Source organism: Penicillium argentinense (assembly GCF_028826775.1).
Source record: "Penicillium argentinense strain IBT 30761 chromosome Unknown utg000002l_segment0_segment0, whole genome shotgun sequence".
Taxonomy (NCBI): Eukaryota; Fungi; Ascomycota; class Eurotiomycetes; order Eurotiales; family Aspergillaceae; genus Penicillium; species Penicillium argentinense.
In genome coordinates, this window is record NW_026622661.1 from 3,467,398 (window position 1) to 3,483,722 (window position 16,325).

The following is a 16,325-nucleotide window of genomic DNA, read 5'->3' on the forward strand; positions in this document are numbered from 1 at the left end:
CGGATGGCTGAAGTGCTCGGGTGGCTGAAGCCCACCTACAGCGCAAACTGGTGTAGGTGGGTGGAGCCACGGCTAGATCATAACTTTATATATTAACGTCTAGATCCTATTCTAGATATCACCCGGCCTCTATTTCTACACGACAATAGCCGTGGTCTATCCGCCGAGTGATCAATATGAACAAATATACAAGGGAATCCGTAACGCCATAATCCAGGGGCAAAAGGCCACCGTCCGGGGAATCGAGAGAAATCAGAGTCGCAATCACAATCGTGTCGGCGTAGATCACATCCAGGAGGATTGTTGAGGGGGAATCGGAATTTAAATTCAGCAAGCAACGCGTGGGATGGCACCAGCAGAATTATGCCTTCATGTACATCCCAGCGATCGAGTCGAGAATTATATCCCGCTTGACCGGGTGCTCATCCTCGAACAGGTTGCGCACGTGGATGTTTTCCTTAAGCGCATCGGACAGGGCCGATCGCTTCGCTTTGTCGCCGAATTCGTCTTCCATAGAGGAGAGCAAGCCACTGCCGCTGCTGGAGTTGGCGTGGAGGATGGAAGTGAGGTTCAGCTTGCCGTCGCTGCCGATCAGATTGTGGATGCTGTTTTTGATGGTGTCGAGGAGAGGAACGTTGGCGACGAGCGGAAGCTCCGACATCACCTTGGTGTAGTAAGGGACGAGGGTACCCTTCCAGGTGACAGAGCGTGTTACGGTGGTCAGGGAGAGGCTGCCATTGCCGAGAGCGCTGGCCTGCTGCTTGATGATCTCACCCAGGTGAGAGAAGGCCGTCTTGAGGTCGATGGTGGCCTTAACAGGGAAGACGTTGGATCCGGGGTAGAGGGTGACATCTTCGAGGGTGGCGTTACCCAGGACCAGATCACCACTCTTGATGTCGAGGACGAGAGTGCCGATGTCAAGGGTCAGCACCGACGGGTTGGGGAGAGAGGCATTGCCAATCAGATTGGTGCCGTCCTCGCGAGCCGGAAGGAGCAGCGTGCTATCCGAGAGAGTGAAATCCTTGAAAGAATCGAGAGCTGCACGGGACGTCAGCATTTAGAGTCGGCAAATAGCAAAGAGCAAGCTGCATAGACTTACTCGGAGAGGTCACATCCTTATCCATCGTGACGTGTGACTTCAATACGCCCAGATAGGAGTTCGTTGATCCCCGCAGCGACAGGGTCGAATACTTCTTGAACACGACATCGTGGACATAGTCGACCCAGACATCCTGGTCGACCAGCGGGCGGTGTTGGTTGTCCACACCCAGGGTGGTGTTGCCCTTGATAGTCATGCCGTCAAGGGTGATATTGGTCCATGGCCTGTCGGCGCCGGTATCGCGCATGAAGAGATTCAGGTCAATCGGCTCGATGCGAACCGGCAAGGCGATCTTCAAATCCAATGCCGACTTGAGGGTCAACTGGATTGAGTCTGGCTGGGGGTTCAAGACAGCCGCACTGACCAGCACGAGGTCAGACTTGTTGACGACGAGCTGGGAGATGGCGGGGATGGCGACGAGGAAGCTGAAAGTATAGTCAGTCGCTGAAAAGTCTAGCCATTGGTGGATGCAATTGATGTCGTCCAATTGACTTCAGGCTAGGGTCGAGAATTGGACCCTATGGAACTACAAGAGCTCTCCAAGTACAAGGTATGATAGTAAGGGATTTCATTGCGTGATGACTTACAACACGGGCAAGAAGATGGCAAGGAAGATGACATTGCCAATGAGATAGCAGCACCAGAAGCGCTTCCAATGGCGCGTCAACCGTTCCCTACGCGTGCGAGTGGTCGCGAGCGAGAGTCCGCCCGCGGACTCGACCTGCTCGAGTTTGGCAGTATCGTCGAGGCCGGCAGGAGGCAAGGGCCCACGATGGACACCGAGCGAGTACTTGGCGTCGTTGGAGCTCAGGTAGGCCGGCCGGTCATCGGTGTTCTTGCCCATGGTGACTGAGTGGGAATGGGACGCGACGAGGGATCAAACTCAGCACAGCACACACACAGCACGGGGAAAGGGAGGAAACGAGGCGCTGGGGACTGGGTCCGCCCCGCGACTATATGTGCACGTCGTATCGAGTGCGTATTCTGAGAGATTCGCGGGGGAAATTGCGAGTCCGGGGCTCGCCTGTGACCTGCTACCGAATGGAGGGCAAGCGAAATAAGCCCGTGAAAGAAAAGTCCGGGGTCCATGGTGCCCGTGGTTTCGCCCGCGGGCTTTCCAGTGGAACGTCGGGGGGAGGGTCAACCGAGCCCAAAAAGCATTAGGGGTAAGGTGGGACGGTGGATATCTCGGAGCAGCGTTGCTTTGTTCGGCCAGGATCCACGAGCCGACTGGGGCTAGTGGCGCCTGCGCAGAGCAGGGATCGGCGCCGGAGATGGCGATCTTCTGCGAACCGCGGCCTGTCGTGATGCAAAAAGAGGCTTCACATGATCTCGACTTGTTCGTCACAAGCGAGCGGGTGTTGATTTGTGTGGTGCGGGCGTGTTGGTGGTGGTGGTGGAGAGGATTGTCCGGGGTTTGCGGGGACGAACGTGAAGGAGTGGATTTGGGATTTTAACCCGAAGCTTTTCACTCCTCCCGTTCCCCAGACTCCCTCTGAGCTTCTGCGCATCACCATGTCCTCCACCTCGTCTCCCCCGTCTCCCTTGGACGAAAAGGCCGACGCCAGCGTGGGCCCCAGTGAGGCCACCACCAGCGATGCCGGCCGTCTGCACGCCCTCGAGCAGCTGGAGATCCTGCCCCAGATGCTGCAGGAGGGCATTCTCTTCGCCGGCTCTGGTGCCGCGTTGCTGCTCCAGGCGGCCCTGCCTGCGATCCGTGAGGTTGAAAACACCAACACCAACCCGGAGGCGCTGGCGACCGAACTGCTCGACGCCCTGCAGGCCAACCTGAGCTACATTTCCAATTTGGTCTTCGGCACACGTGCGGAGCGCAAGATCCTGCTCGACCTGCTGCATCGCGGCGAGGCCCCTGGCCTGGGCGGCGGACGCAACAACCGCTTCGCCCACCATCCGCCCCTGCAGAAGTGGATGGCGGCCACGCTGTACGCCACCGCAACCGACTTCTACCAGCGTGTCTACGGCCGGGTCGACTACCAAACCGCCCAGCGCGCCTACAGCGAGTTTGGCCTGCTGATGAACTGCCTGGGGATCCCTCCCGGTACCTGGCCCGAGACCCGCCAGGCCTTCTGGTCGTACTGGGATGACCAGGTCGGCAAGTTGACCGTCTCATCCGACGCGGCTCAGTTCGCAAAGGATCTGCGAGAGAGCACCGATATGCCCAAATGGGTGCAGAACTTGAAACCCTTCCTGCGGGCTGTCACCATTGAGATGCTGCCGCCGAACCTGCGTGACTCGTACGGGCTGCGGTCCACCGCCAGCACCCGCACCCTGTACCGGACCTGGATGGGCTTTTCGGTCGCAGTATACCCGGCCATGCCTAACAAGTGGCGCGGGTACCCGCTGAGTTACTATAAGGATAAGTTGCGCGATAAACTGAATGTTGTTTGAACATTTTGGACAGGCGGGTGAACCAGTTTGGGAGGAAATTATCAGGATAGTCGGTCTTTTTAATGTTTTGTATATACCCATGCTATGAGATACGCTCTGTGCGGAGATGAGGGTTCTTACCGTGTCATAAACTTCAATTGCATATATTTGGTTGTGATGTTTGCAGTTAAATGTCACACTATGATCATTTTTATATAATATTGAATATTGATCTCAGATCCCTCGTTGAAATTCGTATGCTATCATGATTTGAATAAACAGTCATAAATCTTCTCTATAGCGAGCCCAGCACCCCACCCAGCAGCTTCGACACGTCCTCCACCAGCTGATCATTGTTAGCGTGACACCCTATTTTGGGAGATGCAGATACACTAGAGGTAGGGGACTAGTGTACGAGGAATACGTACCGGTGTGGCATCGCCGATCAGCGTTGTGGTGTTGTCGACAAAGTCCTTGGTCAACAGGGTGTGGGCGTTGTTGAGAATATCCTGCAGGATATCGATATTGTCGGAGGACAGCAGCTTCGCAGCGCCGCTGACAATCACCTCGAGGTTGTTGATGGTGTCCTTGCTTAGCAGCTCCTGCACGCCGTCCAGGATGCCCGGCAGCTCAGAGAGCAGGCCACCGGTCGACGCAGGCGCCCGCGGTGCGACAGGGTTGGGCTCGGGGGCTGCTAGAGCCAGCGGAGCCGCGGCGAAAGGGAGGAGCAAAGTCGAGAAGCGCATTTTGAAACGTTAGGGAACAAGAATTGAATTGGAAAATGGCGATTGGCAATGGAATTGAAGGCGTGGATTGATCACACAAAAACCCCCAGAAGTGATCTACGACCCTGGACGCAGATAAGAAGAAAAAAGCAGCCTCGCCGTCAGCTCTCCCCCGCCTGTCACGGTCTTATAAGCGAGTGTGTAGCTGGGAACGCCTTCCCTAGACCAGCACGGTCTCCCCCGCTGCATCTAGACCTGAACTTGGTACGCCAGAGACAGACTTAGCTTCCAGACGTTAGCGATCCAGCAAAATCCCCGAGGCTCCGCCAGTGTCCACCGGCCTCTCAGGCATCACGAGCAGCCGGGGCCCGGCCGGATTGGCGTGCGCAGAGCGGGCAAGATCCACGATCGTGGATCCAGAGAGTCGCCGAGGTCGATCGCTCGACGATGTCATTCCATGTGAGAGGGCGCCGGTTCCAAGTCTGCGCATACTGGCGTTGCGGTGGTTGCAGCGGCGCAGAGCATCGAGCAGAGGCGATCCCCGCATCGCAGGTCTCACCCCGGACCACATCAAAGCAGCATCAAAACAGTAAAAGATCGACTGGCCGGGCGATCGGACCCTTTATTGGGGCCGGCTGGGACTCGCCTCGTTCTTTCGTTCGTGTGGGCAGCCTCTTCTGCGTGTACTAGCGGAGGGGCTAGTGGCGTGCGCCGCCTGCTCAGTGGTTCATCGGGCTGTCAACTCGGACCGACGACTCCATGTGACGCCGGAGCTGGACGATGGGTTGAGTAGCGATCAGCGGCACGACTCGCGATCGCGAAGATCGTGACATTTGGTGGAGTCTTGCCTGCAGTTAATCTATATTCGGCAGTTAATATATATTCGGCGGATGGCGAGATAGCGGAATGTGAGAACCGGCCGGATTGCCTGGAACATCGAGAACGGTATGTAGTAGTGGACTGATGAAAAGGAACAAGAAGTGGCCGAGGCTGAAAAATGAGGGGAAGTGGAGGTTTGCGCCACGGCCGATGCACCCCTGGAAACAAAAGCAGGAACCGCATTTTCAGGCGGTGGAAGTATTCGACCTTAAGTCACAGTCGCATCTTATGGAAATATGAAATTGGGTGAAACAAATGTCTTGATATCATGTCTCGTCGCGTCGTCTATCTGCAACTGGATTTGATCCAGACCAAAAAGTAGAAATGCAAAAGGAAAAAAAAAGAAAAGAAAAAAAAGTGACCCTCCAGCTGAAGTATGTGCTAGTACACAACCCGCGAATGTGGTACAGCCCCACGGTGACCAGCAGGCCCCTCGCGACCAACCAGTGGACCGCCAGTCCCCCAAACAGGCTGCGGCGTGCAGCTTGTCTGCAGCTCACCCGCTAGCGCAGAAACCCCATCAACCCGCCTACAACGCTAGGGCCAACCCGAGAACGCTCAAGGCCCCGACCACCGACGCGGTCAATCCGGTCGCCTGCGCCGGTGCCAGTCCGCTCGAGGTCGACGTCGCGCCAGTGGCTTGCGCGGCCTCCGTTTGCGAGGCACCGTTCGTGCCGGTCGTCGGGGTCGTCGTCTGGGTCAGCACGCCTGCCTTGATCTGGGATCGCACAACGGACATGTAGCTCTTCACGTCGGACGGAAGACTGCCGTACCAGGTCGGCGTCGTACCGGCGCTGAACTCGCTGGCAAGCGAGCTGCGCGATTGTGGATCGATGAGCTCCCAGATCACCGTCATGGGGACCACCGAGATGATCTCGCCGATGAGGGATTTTGGCGGCGGCGAGATGTTGGCGAAATTCGCCCCGGAGGTGGCATTGGCGGTGATATGTGCACTGTATACACCAGAGCGTTAGTGATGGGCTGGTACGAGATAAAAGCAACGAGTCACGGAATCGCACAGTTCGCTGGATAGCGAGGCAATATTGAATCCGCTCTCGCTGGTGGTAGTGTCTCGCCGTTGAGGCTCCGCGCCCCAAGCAGCACCGACGAGGCAGAGAAGCACCGCTGTGAACTTCATCTTCTTAGCTCTGTAGAATGAATTGGAAGAGGCGAAGTGGGAGACTGATAAGGACCAAAAAACCTGGGGTCAGCAGCTATATCAAATGCTTGACCCCTCTTGGCCATCGATCTGCCCGGATTCTTCGGTCGATCAGCTCGCTTGGGAAGCCCGTTATCCCTTGTTGCATTGAGCCCTGGGACTGACCGATTGGACGGGCTGGGGACGTCTAGGCCTGGAGGGAGTGAGAGTGAGTGGACCTCGGACCAGCAAGATCAGATGCGCGAGCGGGGGACGAGATGCACGTCACGCCCCAACCTTACCTAGCTAGGTTTGCTCGAGTCTTCCATCGTCAGTACGGTCCGATCCCTTGTCAACGTTAAGTTACGGTAGTCCATCATGCCGCAGATGTCGATACTAGCTCTTTGATCTACTGTAGATCCAGATTAGATCTGAAGTAGAAAGTTTACTACTACCTTAGGGTACGTTTTGTATAGAGGGCAATTGGCTCTATATTATGGTATCCACCAGAATAGCTGTCTAGTGTTACAACGGACTCAAGTCATCGACCGTCCGTACACTAGTGCAAGGACAATGACCTAGGACTTCACATTTGGAAGGATCTCAATTTTCTCAATTGGTGAACCAGGCTGCTATGTGAATCGTGTGGATGCGGTGCACGAGCAGCGAGCAAGGTTTCTATTCGTGATGTGACAGAGCAATTCAAAAAGCTTCGTCCTGATAAATACTAAAGAAACCAACTATTGGTGAGGACTAGTAGGCGATTCCAGCCAGCCTGACTGCAACAGTGCCCTTGTTTCTCTGTCGCGTGGTAGCGGTACAGTACAAGTGAGCTGCATTGTGTGTATGGTGCAGCATCGATTATGATAAACAGGGTGTATTAAAGCCAATCATGATCTTCAAGCACAGCACCTACGTGGATTAATTCCATATTTAATGATTCCACAAACGTTAAAAACGGCGGCAGACGTCAATTGCTATTCGCTATCGTAATCTGGTGAGGAATTCATAAATCGTGACAATAAAACAAGCCGAAACCCGCTGGGCAGCAAGAAGGGAAAAGAGTGGGAATCAGGGCACATTAGAAGTGTATTCATGCGCCCTGCTTCTTAGCCATATCGGCCTCGGCACCACGCTGGCGGACCTTGCCCTCATCGTGGATATCGCGCCACTTCTGTTCTTCCTCACGGTCACCGCTGACCGCAGCACCGATGCTGCCAAGTGCACCCTGGGCACGGTTCTGGATACCGCTGCCCCAATCCTTCAGCTGACCCTTGGCCTCCTGTTCCTTGCCGGCGGCGTTCTGCTCGACACCCGCGCGGCGCAGGTTCTCGTTGCCGATGGCGTTGCCAACGGCCTCCTTGGTAGAGCCCATGGTCTGGTCCCACCAGCCGGTGGAGCGGTTTTGGTCATCGTGGGCGACGGCACCGGTATTGGGGTCGGCAGAGACAGGACCCAACTTGGCAGTGGTGTGGGAGGCCTCGTCCTGGGCCTTGGCCTGCTCCTGGGTGGCTTCACCCTTGTTCTAGAGGATGTTAGTCTGAATTCACTTCAAGAGTAATGAGAAGGTCAGAGAGGCGTATTACCTGAGTGGAAGAGTCGCCGGTCACGGCACCATAGGCACGCTGAGCCATGCCGGTGGCAGAGTTGGCAATGGAGCCAAGGGTGGAAGAGTTGCCGTTGTCGGCCATGTTGATGGTGTGGATGGAAGATGTAGTTGTGATGAAGTGGATGATAGATCGAAGATCGAAAGAGTTGATGGGGACGTGAAGTCAATATTTTGGAGACTGCAGAGTTGAGAATGAAACTTGTCTTGGAACAACCGGCAATATATATAGTCCGTCGTGGCCGCCTATTTTCCAAGCTTTGCTTCACTCCGTGCAAACAACCATCATCGATGACATCATCGATTGATGTCACACCACGTGACAAGTCAAGCCACGCGGAAATTCGTCATGAAAGCCAGGCCCAGTACCTGGATTATTGGAAGCCAAAGAAGGACAGAAGATTCTAGTCTACGGTGGATCCAGCCACAGAGGCGTTGGGACTCCGTCTCGTGGGGAGATAGGGGGAGGATCATTCGGTATCGATGATGAAATTGTGCACATCACAAAGGATGGCCGCTGTCTATCCCAGGAGTCGAGATGCGACTAGGAACTCACTGACAAATAAACCGTTGATAAACCTGAACCCTTACCGGAAGGGTAAACTGAACCTTTGACGCCATTTTGAAGCCATAACCCTCAATCCATAAATGTAGATTGGTAAAAATCCCGACCCAGATGCATGTGAACGCTCAGATAGTACTCGAAAACAACAGAAAAACCATCCAATCCACACCGTTTACCAGTGGCAGATTCCACCTTCATAATCATCCGCCGTCCAGGTCCCACAGAGACCAACGACTTCGAGGTTGCCATCCGGGTGTTCGCCCACCTTGCTGAGAGCGGCCGATTTCTTATCGAGGGAACCGCTGAGAAGTCGCTGGGCCCACGAGTCGATGGCTGGCTCCCCCGTCTCATCCCGAGCTTGCTTCAGGAAAGGGATGAGGGCGGTGCCACCTGTGCCTCGAAGCTTCTTGTTGTCCTTGGGCGCCGCAGTAGCAAGATTTGTGGCGGCTGGCTGGTTTGGCTCCATCGGCTGGGATGCATTGCGAGCACCGCGGGACTGAACAATGATGTAGCGAGAGACGATCTGAATATGCTTGTCGCGCATCACCCGCAGCATCGACAGGCAGGCATCGTAGGCCACGCACAGGGCCGAGTTGGAGCGATGGGCCTCGACATACGCGCGAATGTTGGCGACCGATTCGACATCACCCAAGAACCGACGGTGAGGGCCAGGCATGTACTCGCGCATCTCATGGATAAAGCCGTGGCGGGGGCGGGGACTCTCATTGGTATTCGCGGAGGCTTGGTCATTGCGAGTCACCCCAGTCGGACGATGCTCCACGCCAAGGACGATATCAAAGAATTGGATGATCGAGCTTTGCGCATTGCTGCCACCGCCGTACTGCCGATACTGGGGAGTCGACTGGCCATCGTCGTACAGCACACCATTGGGGAGACCCGCATCAGCCATGTTCTTGCTGCCGGCTAGGTACGGGCGGATGCGGTTGTAGAAGACGTAGGGATCGCAGTTGTCATACATGCGGGTGAGCAGGGCAGTGAAGCCGTCGAGGATCTCTGCGAGCTGCTGCAGGCACTCGGTCACGACAGGGGTCTCGCCCCGACGCGCAGCGCTGATCGCCTGCAGCATCAGAGGGATCGACGGTGCACCACGTGCCTCCAAGGCGATCGAGACCAGGAAGAACCACTGTTCGTCGAGCGAGCCCGTGAAGGTCTGCAGGCATGCAAGGTTGTCGAGATCATCGGTAGGCTCGTCCGGGAAGATCGATCGATAATTCCAGAGGCAGACTCCGGCATAAGTCGCGACAGGCGGGAGTTCAAGTCGCTCACAGACTTGGAGCAGTGGCACGGTGAGCTGCGGTGGGACTATCTGAAACAAAACGATGTCAGTATGAGACACTCTCTTCATTCGCGACACATAACAGCTCTTAGCTTACCTCGGCAGGCTTATCACCGCCCCAGATGTAGCCATGCAGCATAAAGACCAGCACGACGTAGGCTCGACGCCATTCGGCATCTGTTTCGAGATGGTCTGTCGCGAGAATGGGCATGGTGTCCACCACGGCTCGAACCCGCTTGCTCAGCAGCAGCGGCTGCAGGTTAGCCACAACAGTCTCCCATTTGGCGTAGTACGGGTCCGGCAGGATCTCCAGCGGCGGCTCTGGAGGCAGGAAGCCATTTTCCGCTGAAATACCGTAGTCCTCGATACGAGGGATCGGCGGAAGCATTTTGCAGGATGGATTTGACGGTGCAACGAAGGAGAAAAACGACGACGTGCCGGAAAACCGCAGTGGTCCAAAAAACACTGCTGGCAGGTGAGCACGTGTCCCCAGGGTATATGAGGATAGGGCGACTGGTGCCTCGCGGCGCACCCGGATCAGAACTCCGACCCCGTCAATGTCGCGTATTAGGATACTATGTGTGAAGTATTGACAGCCTCACGCAAGCCATGTACAGAATATACACAAGCAGACTGCTGAGGTCGGTGGTTGCAAGCGGAGTTGTGGTAAGGGGAATGTCAGGAACAGGATGCAAAGGTCCCCAGACCAGCGACAGGCGGGTGGCGGAGAGGATGACAGCCAATACCCCGGAAGGCTAAATTGTCGGATGCGAACGGAGCAACTCCGGGTTGAAAATTGGTACGAACTCGGGAATATGAAATAGTCTTCGTTCTGCAGAAAACGCTAGGGGACGAGAGGGGGGACTTGAAATGTTTATAACGCTGCGCCGAGTTTGCTACGCCCCCCGGTTCTGATCGCCCGCAGAGTTTTCGGCGTATTCTGGGGTGCCTCTGGCCCGGCGAATTGCCCGAGCACGTAAAGAGTTACCGGGGCGCATTTCTAAGCACGCGATCAACTCCAGCCAGGACCCGAGTTGACTCGGTTGGATCTACGGACTACTGGCGGGTAACGCCTCGAGGCTAGCCCGCGGTCCGATATAGGAGGGGGATTGCGTGGTGTCCGCCATGACCCGGTGAGATGGGTGGTTTAAAGGGGTGGACGGGGAGAATACTGTGAGAGCATTGGGGGTCATTTAGAGGGCTCTGCGGCGAGACTTTATATCGGCTCCATCAAACCCCATCAGGAATGGGGGCCCATGCATCCGAGAGCCCGCGTGCAGGATTTTAGGCCGAGTGCAGGCGATACAGGTCCCTGCTAGTGCCAGAGCTAGAGAATGATTCGGAAGCCGGTGAAAGGCCTTCTTTCTGCGTGTGTGCCGCCTCGCAACCCTGGTACGGCCGAGCCCCACCGCAATCGCCCTCACTTCGCTAAACCTGAGGGGCGATCATGCGCATCCGGGGTCAACGTCAACCCTGAGCTTGTTCTGAGGTGCAGAACCCGGGGGGCTCTGCGAACACGGACGAGCGTCAATAAGACATCCGTGCCAGCAGGAACACCGAAACAAATGCCCGCACTGGAGGCCGGACACGCTGCGTCCGCACTGCCCCGCAGCCACCGCCCACCCACGACGGAAAGGGACGAGAAAGGTGCAAATCGAAAAGTGGCGATGTTTGGTACGGCTTATGTAAGGTAGTTAGGTGCAGTATAGCAGCCATCCGGAGTATACAGAATTGGCTGGCCCTGCGAGTAAACCACCACCCACCACGCAATTTCGTGGTCGGAGTTGAAGACAGGGTATTCTAAAAGGAAATTTAATCGGGCGCATGTGGTTTAATTTCTTTGGATGTACAGGGATATGCGGTTGCCACGATGGGGAGATACGGGATGTCCTCTAAATTGCACTCAAATTCAACTATATTCTGGGAAGTGCACTAGTTCGCACCCTAAGGGAGTTTCGGGAACTCTTTCCCGCTTATTTCCAGGCGTAGAATGTGGCACAGAATGAAAACTCAAGAATTATCCTCGCGGAAAATAATCATTTACCATGATCATAACATTAAGCCTCCGGTTTCCCGTAAAAGTCCAAGTCCTAGTATCATATTAGAAGTATGCAGTGCAGAGTCGAAGGGGAAGCCTTGTAGATAATAACCCAGATGAGGAACGGAACTAAAGATTCAGCTCGATCCTTGTTAGGACGAGGATAGAGCATTTATCCCATTTATCCGTGCTGCCTGGTTGATCAACCGTGATCAATTGTGAGAAAGAGAATCCGAAAGGTACTAGCTGCGGGGTCGTACGTACATGTTCCGATGACGGGCGGCACGCTGGACCCGAACTTGCAAGCTGAAGGGGCCTTAGGTCCTTCATCATTTCAGTTTCCTCGGAGATTCCCCAGCTGCCGAGGGTTCCTTTCCCGAAATTACAACCACCTAGACCTTAAGCGACATGGAGCTACTCGTATAGTAACAAGCCTTACGTAGTGAGTGAAAAGGATGTGTGGAAATCGTCAAATCGTGCATTTTCTACCGTACTCCCAAGTCTATATGCTATGCAGTTCATATCGTCGTCTAGTCAAAGATGGACGCCTTGATCGAGTTCGGCTGGATGTACTCCGACGCATTGCGGAAGCTGGTGAAGCCCCAGCGGATCTGAGCCGCCATGGCGATCTCCACGTCCAAGTCCTTGGCAAAGGCCCAGGCCAGACCACTATCACGTTGGAAGGCCCGGCCGACCAGGATAAGATCTATGTCGTCTTCGTTGAGGATCTTCTCAGCCAGAGTACCGTCGTTGATGGTGCCCACGGCGGAGACCAGCATCTTGTTGCCAATGGCCGCCTTGACAGCCTTAGCGAAGGGCACCTGGAAGCCAACGCCCGACGTCACTTTCTGAGCGGCATGCACACCACCAGTGCTGACGTCGATCAGGTCGATGGCCCCCTGGTTGGCAAGAGCCCGGGCAAACTCAACCGTGTCCTCCAGCTTCCACCCCTTCTCCTCGGGCAGGCTGGTCTCCAGCCAGTCGGTGGCAGAGACACGCAGGAAGACCGGCATATTCGGGCCTACAGTGTCACGAGTCAACTGAGATATCTCCAAGGACAAACGAATGCGATTCTCGAAGCTACCACCATACTCGTCGGTGCGCTGGTTGGACGAGGGGCTGAGGAAGGATGACAGCAGATAGCCATGGGCGTTGTGAATTTCAATAAAGTCGACACCAGCAGCGACAGCACGCTCGACCGCGGCCACCCAGGCATCCTTCACCTCTTGAATGTCCTCCTTGGTCATAGCCCTGGGAACAATGTCACCCTCGGCGAAGGGGATAGCACTCGGGGCCTTGACATTCTCCGTCCAGCCACCCACCGCGTTGGTCGCGGTCACACCCCCCAACCACGGAGGAACCGTGGAGGCCTTGCGGCCAGCATGAGCCAGCTGGATACCAATCTTCTGGCCCTGGCTGTGGGCGAACTCGACGACCTGCTTCAGCGGTGCGATCTGGGAGTCCTTCCACAGACCCACACAGCCAGGGGTAATGCGGCCCTCCGGGACAACACCAGTGGCCTCGATGATGATCATACCGGGGCCACGCTGAGCAATGCCGCCGTAGTGGGCGATGTGCCAGGCGGTCATATGGCCATCTTCGGCGCTGTACTGGCACATGGGAGCCACCTACTCAATGTTTAGTGTCGAATTCGCAAAATCTGGGAGCCAATAGATGGGAAAACTCACGCCCAGGCGGTTCTGGAAGGTGTGGCCACGGATAGTCAGGGGCTTGAAGAGCGTCGGAATGGGCTTGCCGCTGGTTTGAGGGTCGCGGGCGGTGCCAGCAGGGGGCGACTGCGCAGGCGTGAAGTAGGAGATGCCCGGGGCGGGCGCAACAGAAACATCGGGCCAAGTCATGGTGTATTACCTCCAAGGATTCTATCTGCTACAATTCCAATTTCCGACTGATCTTGTCGAGATATGCACTATTTATACTGGGTGATTTCTAAGCCCCGAAAAGATTTTCCCGCGCCCGCACCTGTATACTTACCCCGATGGCGACGCGTTGATTTCCAATGCCGCTCCAATTCGGAGAGATCTCCGGAGCTGATGGGGTATTTTGGTGTGTTTGTCAGCACTTTAATCTCAATTGCCCATGTATTCAGTGCCAGGTTCCTTAGGTGCTAGTATGTCTACGATGGGTGACTGCGTTTCGCCATCGAAAGTCTCCGAGTCGCTCGGCCCAATTCCTCCCCGAGCTCCACCGACTCCACCAAAGCATAGTATGTCTATCTAATGGGGTAGGATGGGTTGGGGTAGGTGATGGCCAATATCAAATAGATCAGTGCAGCCATAGAGAATGGACACTGTGCCCCAGGGAAGAGACTAAGCGTATAAATGGGATTGAAGATGTGAGGTCCCATGCGAGTACATTAGTGTAGTCCGTGGCGGCCTCAGGCCTCTCGCCGAGCGCTAACTAACTGCTTCACTTGAGATGGTCTCCATCCGCCAACAACGTCAATTCAAGTCCATAATTCACTGGATATCTCTCGTCCAGCACCTGTCACTGCGGACCCGTCCAGGCCTAGCGTGTCAGCGTGTCTGGCACGAATCGCGAGCGGCCATGACCTCGCCACTCGGTCATACAAGACATCCTCATCTACAAGATACACCATCCGCAACGCAGCCGAACTGGCCAACCTCCACGAGCAAGACATGGCACCCAATTCTAAATGGCAAACTTTGGTGACCGCGAGACTCGCATAACTCGCCGGATGCGATGCCGCGAAGGGCCCAAGTCTCGAGTGCGACCTGGGCCCTTCTTTGTCTCGGCCTTAGTATTGTTCTTCCCGCTCGTAGCATTGTCCTCCCCCCTGTTCGACTTCACCCTCCGCCCGCACCTCGCATTCCGACCACTACTAGTATTGTTTGTTTCGGCTGCCTCATTATGTTACTCTCCAGCCCTCATCGTGAATCCGAATACTCTCAGTGATTGCCTGGCAGAGACCATGCGGCCAGCTCTTATACGCGTCAACTTGAAGCCGGGTTCTGTCTCTTTCCAACCATCGTCTTCAGCATCCGGTTTTCAATTGAGTCTCTCATACAGCACCCGCACACGTCATGGACAACTTCGATCCTTATCAGCAGAATATCACCATCCGTCGGGCTGATGGCTTGCCCCTGGTGGTTCCCTTGGTCGAGCTCGATTCCTTTGTCCAGTACAACGTCCGCATCTGCATCAACTATGGCTCCCAGCTCGGGGCATCGCTCGTGCTGTTCGTCATTCTCCTTCTTCTCACCCGGCAAGAGAAGCGCGGCTCGGCTGTGTTCACCCTCAATTCCCTGGCGTTGCTGTTCAACATTATCCGCCTCTTCTTCGGCGTCCTACATTTCGACACCGGTTTTGAAAAGATTTACCCCTACTTCACATACGATTATTCAGCGGTAGAGACTGGGGCATATGTGGTGTCGATTTTTACAACGGTGTTCAGCACGCTGTTGGTCGTCTGCATCGAGATCTCACTGGTGCTGCAGACTCAGGTAGTCTGCGCGACGCTACGTCGGCGGTGTCGAGTGGTTCTCCTCGGTCTTTCCATCTTGGTGGCCCTTGTGCCGATCGGTTTTCGATTCGGATGGATGATCATGAACTGCATCTACATCTTGAATATCGATTACATGGATAGTATCTGGTGGCTAGAAAGCGCCACCAGCAACGTCATCACTACGAGCATCTGCTTCTTTTGTGCCATCTTTGTGACCAAGCTGGGATATGCCATTCGACAGCGAAACCGGCTCGGAGTGCGCGACTTTGGCCCTATGAAAGTCATTTTTGTTTGTGGTTGTCAGACGATGACCATCCCGGCCATCTTCTCCATCCTGCAATACCGGGTCACCGTTCCAGAACTCCAGACTAACGTCTTGACCCTGGTCACAATTTCTCTGCCTCTGTCATCTCTGTGGGCTACCGCTGCTCTTGAGCAGCGAGGCCCCGGCTCGGCAAGCTCTCCTCGTCGCAACCTCTGGAAAGCACTGGCATTTGGAGTCGACAGCACAATCAAGGGATCTCTTCCCAGCAGGAACATGTCCACTTCCATGACCCCCAGCAGCGCGGCAGAGACCCTATGCTACGCGGCCCATCCTGCGAGTAAGCGTTCTGAGGAATCTGAAGCTCCTTTTGGGATTGCTGTCGAGCATGATATTTGCATTAACAGCATCCGCCGGGAGCATTCCGTTGTCTGAATCAGGACACGACGGTTTTCTTTCAACTGCGATGTGTTCTTTCTATTTCGAATCGGCTCTGTCGACATAGCAGGAGTCGTAAGGTTTTTTTCAGGCCTCAAGATGCAAATGCAGGCCTTTGTCCCCATTTCACTTCGGGTGTCAACTTTCGGGCAGGATTCAAATACTTTAGCTGCAGTTTACCTTTCATTCTCCACACTATTTCGTTGATGACGATTTCGTTCCGGCTTCAAGATCGTATGTGATCTTGTATATCTATTCTTTGTCTTGCTTTGATTATCACAACTTTCTCCTTCTACTTCACTCTTTTCTGTTGTAATTATAGGATTTCTGGTCGAACTGCGCCTCACGTCCTGGGTCTTATTGTCGCCGGAGACTTTTGATTGTACATGGAATCAAAACGCCGTGT

General features: G+C 55.1%; 8 protein-coding genes across 8 annotated transcripts; 2 read left to right on the forward strand and 6 right to left on the reverse strand.

Annotated features, from left to right (window-relative positions):
- Window positions 1–361: 361 nt before the first annotated feature.
- On the reverse strand, window positions 362–1,943 carry N7532_002108 (DUF3712 domain-containing protein; the record flags this gene model as incomplete). Its single annotated transcript, XM_056614602.1, has 3 exons — window positions 362–1,038; window positions 1,100–1,524; window positions 1,687–1,943. The coding sequence occupies 3 exons, from the start codon at window positions 1,941–1,943 to the stop codon at window positions 362–364; spliced, it is 1,359 nt and encodes a 452-aa protein (XP_056479643.1).
- Window positions 1,944–2,614: 671 nt separating this feature from the next.
- N7532_002109 (oxygenase MpaB family protein) lies at window positions 2,615–3,508 on the forward strand (the record flags this gene model as incomplete). The annotated part of the gene is made up of 1 exon (XM_056614603.1): window positions 2,615–3,508. The coding sequence occupies one exon, from the start codon at window positions 2,615–2,617 to the stop codon at window positions 3,506–3,508; it is 894 nt and encodes a 297-aa protein (XP_056479644.1).
- A 274-nt stretch (window positions 3,509–3,782) lies between these two features.
- N7532_002110 (uncharacterized protein) lies at window positions 3,783–4,233 on the reverse strand (the record flags this gene model as incomplete). Its single annotated transcript, XM_056614604.1, has 2 exons — window positions 3,783–3,833; window positions 3,916–4,233. 2 exons carry the CDS (start codon window positions 4,231–4,233, stop codon window positions 3,783–3,785), a joined length of 369 nt encoding a protein of 122 aa, XP_056479645.1.
- Window positions 4,234–5,620: 1,387 nt separating this feature from the next.
- N7532_002111 (uncharacterized protein) lies at window positions 5,621–6,229 on the reverse strand (the record flags this gene model as incomplete). Its single annotated transcript, XM_056614605.1, has 2 exons — window positions 5,621–6,044; window positions 6,111–6,229. The coding sequence occupies 2 exons, from the start codon at window positions 6,227–6,229 to the stop codon at window positions 5,621–5,623; spliced, it is 543 nt and encodes a 180-aa protein (XP_056479646.1).
- Window positions 6,230–7,322: 1,093 nt separating this feature from the next.
- Window positions 7,323–7,920, reverse strand: N7532_002112 (uncharacterized protein; the record flags this gene model as incomplete). Its single annotated transcript, XM_056614606.1, has 2 exons — window positions 7,323–7,754; window positions 7,816–7,920. 2 exons carry the CDS (start codon window positions 7,918–7,920, stop codon window positions 7,323–7,325), a joined length of 537 nt encoding a protein of 178 aa, XP_056479647.1.
- A 652-nt stretch (window positions 7,921–8,572) lies between these two features.
- N7532_002113 (indoleamine 2,3-dioxygenase) lies at window positions 8,573–10,085 on the reverse strand (the record flags this gene model as incomplete). The annotated part of the gene is made up of 2 exons (XM_056614607.1): window positions 8,573–9,727; window positions 9,795–10,085. 2 exons carry the CDS (start codon window positions 10,083–10,085, stop codon window positions 8,573–8,575), a joined length of 1,446 nt encoding a protein of 481 aa, XP_056479648.1.
- A 2,180-nt stretch (window positions 10,086–12,265) lies between these two features.
- N7532_002114 (NADH:flavin oxidoreductase/NADH oxidase) lies at window positions 12,266–13,594 on the reverse strand (the record flags this gene model as incomplete). Its single annotated transcript, XM_056614608.1, has 2 exons — window positions 12,266–13,363; window positions 13,424–13,594. 2 exons carry the CDS (start codon window positions 13,592–13,594, stop codon window positions 12,266–12,268), a joined length of 1,269 nt encoding a protein of 422 aa, XP_056479649.1.
- Window positions 13,595–14,797: 1,203 nt separating this feature from the next.
- Window positions 14,798–15,916, forward strand: preB (alpha-factor pheromone receptor STE2; the record flags this gene model as incomplete). The annotated part of the gene is made up of 1 exon (XM_056614609.1): window positions 14,798–15,916. One exon carries the CDS (start codon window positions 14,798–14,800, stop codon window positions 15,914–15,916), a length of 1,119 nt encoding a protein of 372 aa, XP_056479650.1.
- Between the last annotated feature and the right edge of the window lie 409 nt (window positions 15,917–16,325).